At 45.9% G+C, this 6,000-nt stretch overlaps 1 protein-coding gene across 1 annotated transcript in view; it reads left to right on the top strand.

Moving 5' to 3' along the window:
• The first annotated feature begins 497 nt into the window (after positions 1 to 497).
• Positions 498 to 6,000, top strand: part of ITGA4 (integrin subunit alpha 4) — a 31,275-nt gene continuing 25,772 nt past the window's right edge. The window contains exons 1-2 of the mRNA XM_079311552.1: positions 498 to 874; positions 967 to 1,088. Coding sequence (XP_079167678.1) covers positions 690 to 874; positions 967 to 1,088 — 307 coding nt within the window. The 5' untranslated portion in view covers positions 498 to 689. The remainder of the gene's footprint in view (positions 875 to 966; positions 1,089 to 6,000) is intronic.

The raw sequence follows: 6,000 nt of genomic DNA, 5'->3' as shown, positions 1-6,000 counted from the left end.
GAAAAGTTACTCTAAGATGCAAAAGAAGTGATGAGCGGTTGTTTTGACTACATCACACGTGAAAGGAAGGGGCCATCAGCAGTGAGTAATCTTGCACAACATGAGTAGGCCAGGCTCACTGTGCTCTGCTTCTGCGGCACTGGAATCAATCCCACAGCTGGGAGAAGACTCCCCTCAGCACAGCGACGGCGGGGAAGGCTATCAACACAGGGGCACTGGGATTTCTTCCCAAATCTAAAAGGAAAACCCCATCTTCTCCACACTTCCTTTCTCATAACGCCGTCCTGCGCTTGGGTGGAGCTGCCCACCCGCTGCTCGGCGGGAGACTTTAGGAAAGTTTGCGGTATCTGCATAACCCTTTGCCGGCCCGGCCGGGCGAGTGTGTGGAGGTGAAGCTAGGGGGACTCTGCTCCGCCGCTACCGGGACGGCCGCGTCCCTTCCGCAGCGCGCCCGTGGGCGCGGACGGGGCGGGGAGAAACCCGACCCCCGCCGCCTGCAAGGGAGAGGGGCCGCGGCCGCGCCGGAGGAGGTGGCGGCGTGCCCCATTCGCGGGGACACCCCCAGGCCGGGCTGCGGGCAGGGCGACCCGGGGCAGGGCAGGGCGGGGCGCGGCGCTGCCCTGCCCTCCCCTCTCGCCGAGCAGACAGGCGGGAAGCCGGCGTCGGTGCGCTGCCGCTCGGCCGGAGCCATGCGGAGCTGCGGGAGGGCGCGGGGCGCTGCGGTCCGGGCCGCCCTGCTGCTCCTGCTGTGGCAGTGCCTGCCGACGGCGCGGCCCTACAACCTGGACACGCAGCACGCGCTGCTCTTCCGCGGGGACAACGGGACCCTCTTCGGGTACTCGGTTCTCCTGCACGGCCACGGCGAGGAGCGGTGGTGAGTGAACGAGTGAATGAGCGAGCGAGCGAGCGAGCCCCGTGGCGCCTGTCCCGGCCGCGGCTCCTCACGCTGCCGTCTCTGCCCCGCAGGCTGGTGGCGGGCGCGCCCCGGGCCAGCTGGCCCGCCAACGAGTCGGTGGTCAACCCCGGGGCCATATTCCGGTGCCGGATCGGGGGGAACTCCAGCGGAGGGTGCGAGCAGCTCCAGCTGGGTGAGTCGGCGGGGCGTGGGCGGGGATGAGGGTCGGTGCCCGGGCACGGGGGGTCGGTGCCGCCGCCCTGCGCGCACCCGGCTCCGCTGCGCTGCCTTGCGGGGTGCTCTGGGCCCTTCCGGCTCAGACTGCGGCGTGCTGTGCCTCCAACCCAAAGGCGAGATCAGCGCTATTGCCCAAAGACTGTAGCGGCTCAAGAGAGAAAACATGAGCCAACAATTGATTAGGGGAAGTTAGGTGTGCCAGATGTCGTTCCCACAGCCGTTTCTCACCTTCTGAAACTGCTCTGCGGGGAGCCGGGGCAGCTTTCAGGGCGGTGGGTGAATGCAGTAAGCTCAGGGATGGTAGGGTGGAACTGTACGCCTAAATCACGTTTTCTTCTGCAAAGCCTTCTCTTCGTAAAAGCCGCCCTAAAGGAACTCTGAACCACAGCTGTATTGCTGATGGGTTCTCCCTGTTTGTAGATTTGCTGGAGTTTCAGGCGAACAAAGCTATTTTTGACTGGCTCAGTTTTTATGGGTCCTGCATTTAACTTCTCTCTATCTCCGCAGCCTCCATACTTAAGCGATGCAACTGTCTGAACTTACTCAACTTTCGAGCGTTTGATACTTGTTAAAAAGGGGAAGGCTTCGCAGTGGGTTGCCGTGAACATGTGTGAATTGCTTTGGGCTCTCTTCCTGTCCCTCTTGCATGCAGTGCTGTTCACGCTATTCATACGCTATGGAGAGCATGTTCCTCAGCTGGTGCTCTGCCACCCTCTGACCAAGACTATCCCATCCGTTATGTTCAGGAGGAGCGCGGGAAAGGGCTATCAAAATATTTGAAAGCAATAGCGCGCCATGGACTGGTGGCTGTCAGGGCAGAGCTCAGCATTCTGTGACCAAAATAGGGTAAAACAATTATTTCTCTACATGTCTGTGCATAAAAGTTAGAACTCACAGGTTCTGTCCATTTTTTTAATTTTTTTTTTTTTTTTTTTTTGCTACAAATGGATATAAGAGTTATATTTTGTATTAGGGCTACAAAAACCTAAGGTTTGTGTAGTCGCATATGAAAGACAAGCAGTTGCTACTAGAAAGAGTGGAAATTAACTTTATATCAGCCCAAGTAGTTTTTTGGGGTTTTGTTAAGTAATTTTGTTCCAATACTATATCTATTAAAAAGTTATACATAACAAAGAGCTTTTTTTTTCTGACTGGCTATTTGTAGGAGGAGGCTGGCAAAAAGTCAAAGAGGTCAACTACAGTGGTGAAATAGCATATGCTAAGAGGCAATAAAGCCCTGTTCCTGGATTGGTGGTAAAAATAGTTCTTTACTGTGTGAGGGAAGGAAAGGAAGGGTTGAAAATTTAAGGTTCTTTGAAAACTATGTACCTCTGCAGTGCCTCAAAATTTACTCATTTAGCCAATGGAGAAACAAAATCTAAAGAAATCATATGATCCGTTTTTCTTCAATAGCTTAAGGGATTCTAAGTGAAATGAGGTAACAAGTATATGAAAATGTTTACTGGTTCCAAAGGCTTGGGTTAACATTGCCTCTATTCCCAGGTTTAGAGGCTGCAGGTTGCACAACATACGTTTCTTAGAAATAGTTATACCATGTGAGATTTTGGCAAGCTCTAGGTTTCCATTACTGCTAGATGACATCTTTGCATCACTATGGTTTGTGAAATTAAATAGAATCTGAAAAGAAGTGCTGTATTGTAAAACAGGTCATTGAGGTCAGTGGAGAAGCCAAAGGCAGCTGTGGTGCATGGGATGTGAATGAAGTGGGGTAGTATCTGAGGTCAGAGAAATGTGCAGGGGAACTTGCAATTCCTAAGCTGAACTTAATTATCTCTCATCTAACTCATTCAAGTTTGGGTTCTGAACTCATAGAATAGGGAATTTCCTTAGAAAAATGTGGCAATGCATTGCACTTCTGAAGAGGCACAATGAGAAATAAGTGTTTCTATCCTGCTCTTAAATAGCTGAATTCTCATTTAATTCTGGTAAAAGCATCTTTGAGGTGGTAAGTTTCTAATTACAAGTCATAAAAAAGTAGAGGTGATAACAGGCAATAGAAATGGCTTTCCAAATGTTAGGCTTCTGTAATAAATGGATGTAAGTTATTTAGAGACATAAATTTGAAATATTTTGTCACTTCACTAAAGTAGTCTTAAAGCTGCCATAATTAATTAATGAAGGATTCACAAACAAATAGGAAGCTACTGATCACACAAAACTGCTGTTGTATTTTGGTATGTCACACGTTCCTATCTGCTTCCTCAGTAGCAAAAGAGCTGCCTGGAACAGTCTTGTGCTGCAGTCATCACAGTGTCTGGGATAACTCATCCAGATATACTTTAAAGAACTCTAATGTTCTTCAGGATGTTGCAGGCCCTAGGCTGGTTTAGGAGCTGAAAAGAACTATGAGATACACTAGCAAGTCTTTGTCTGCCTAGCCCCTCATTGGCACTTTAAAATCTCTCTTTGATTGATGAATAGAAGAGTTTTCAGTCTCTTTTCGAGTTCTAGTACTTCTGTTTATGGTGCCAAGTGTTCTAGGCTGCAGATTTATTTGTGTTTGGAGTATTTTTAAATAATGGCATGTATTCGATGCAGAGGCTTGTAAACAAACTTCAGGCCTAAGTAGAAGACAGAGTGCTTCAGGTTGAAGCACTAGGTGTCCATGTTCTGGTCTTGAGTTTCAAATCCTTGCCCACATCAGTTTGGGGTAGTTATGGATTATTGCAGAGGAATTTACACCAAGTTCTTTAGATGTTTTGACCTATTGAAGTTTGGACTTACAAAATGCTACAGAAATTCTTCAATAGTACTCATCTCAGATTTGAAACAGTGTTTGACTGGCTAAAATATATAGGAAATAATATGTGCAATTTGCCGTCCAGAAAAAATTTGTTTTAGCTACAAATGAATGCAGTAAGTTCAGTGCATAGTGTTTAACATAGGCCAGGAAGTTCTGCATGCAGTTTCAGTCTTGCTCCCTTCCTTTAAGTCTCTGCTACAATTAACCTGTGAACAAATTGCCCTCTAGCTCCCCCAGCTGAATCATTACAATGGAAAAGTGAGCAGTTAATTGTTTTCCCCAAAAGGCAGAGCTCTGTTTGTTCAACTTTGATTTTGGTAAGTTTGGGTTTTGGTAGGTTGGCTTTTTTATGCCACTTTCATGGCTTGTATCTTGCAAGTGACCTTTTTTGAAATAGCCATACTATTCCAAGGAACATGGGATCCTCTGGACTTAGCTCTGTTGTAAATGATGGAAACAGGTATCATTTTCAAATGTTTTGGGTAGAAGTCATTTGAGGGATGTAAGAGAGATAAAATCTATTAGATCTGTTAAAACAGAAAATACTTCCTGGTGAGTAGAAATAGAGTGTGAGACCCTGACATCTAGAAACAGGATATCAGAAGGCTTATTGCCTTTGCAGTAGGCTTCATCATTTTCATCAGTTAGCAATAGGACCAGAGGAGTTATGGGAGGATAAAAAGGATCATGAGAGGCTGTTGGGCATGGAAAACACTGGAGCAAGTTGTATAAAACTGGTTTCTCAGATAGCATTGCAAACATCCGTATTATGATCCTTGGGGCCAAAACCAGAAGTGACTTTGTAAGTTATGACCTTATTTATCTGCAGTTGCATTGTTTCTGTGGATGTGTTCAGAGGGGTTTGTAGCAGAAGTATATCTTCCAGCTGTGTAATGTGCATAGGCATGGGCAATTACTTATTTCTCAGTGACTTTATGACAGCACGTGCTCCTTTTCCCTGAGGCAACCAAGCTGCCATGTCCTCTTGAGCTTATGCAGTGCTGCTCTGTTGCTTGTGCAGAGTACTGCATTTTTTCATTTGATAAAGCTTTTATAATGTCATAGCCTGAGCAGGGACTCATCAGGGTGTGTAGGATGTCAGGTTCTCACTTCTCTCCCCCACAGAAGTCTGTAATTTCAAGGTGGTTGAATGCTTGCCAGTCAGAGAAAGAGAGGAAACATAAGGCAGCATGTCAGCAGAGGGCCAAAATAATCCTGAATTGCCATATACTGGAGCAAAGGAAAAGGGGAATGCAATCCAATGAGTGTTGAGGAATGGTGGTGCTTTTTATTGTTACAAACCTCTGAAACAGGCACAGGAATGAAGCACTGAGTCAAACTGAACTTACCATCTCTCACATCATCATTGTCTGTTTTACTTGATTTACTGATAACAAGTCTCTGTCTATTGGGGTCTAAATGTATTGCCTTGGTCTTCTCTACTTCCATTTCCTGCAAATCCACACAAAAGCAAGTCCTAGGTAAGTCATTGTTATAAGAGCATTTTTAGAAGGGACTTAGCAGAAGTGCCTTTTGCAATTTAAAGGGGGACTAATTCTTACACATGGGAGTGTAATAGAGTTTTCTTTTCTGAGGAGATTTCAATCAGATTAACATGCTCTATAATTCCCTAAGGAAGAGAAGATTTCCATGGCATAATTCCAAAATTCAATTCCAAAACTAAATTCCACACTTATTTCTGAAAAGCAGTACATGTTCATTACACAGAAGGTTGCATCTCTGATATTAACCAATAGGATAATCTATGTATTCTTTTAAACTTTCTAATGTATTGGCCAGTAATAAATGCCAGTTTTGCTCTTAGCACAGTTTTGCTCTTTGTTCTTGTTTGGTAGGTTAATTGTTGCAGGCTGGGGCAAGAGGTGAGAAGTTGTGGGGTGTTTTATGGGGCTTTTCCCCGTGCAAACAATGTCTCATCAGCATTAGTACTCTGGTCTGTACTGGCAGTCTCTTCTGGGTAACTAAACTAGCCCTTAAACATCAAATGTTTTGGGTTCACCTGTAGCTGTGTTCAATCCGAGAGTCTTAAAAATTATGCAAAACAGTTTGTTCAAATGACATGTGTTTCCTTATTTTATAAGAA

This window comes from Erithacus rubecula (genome assembly GCF_903797595.1).
Source record: "Erithacus rubecula genome assembly, chromosome: 8".
Classification (NCBI taxonomy): Eukaryota; Metazoa; Chordata; class Aves; order Passeriformes; family Muscicapidae; genus Erithacus; species Erithacus rubecula.
This window is presented reverse-complemented; position numbering and strand designations above follow the sequence as displayed.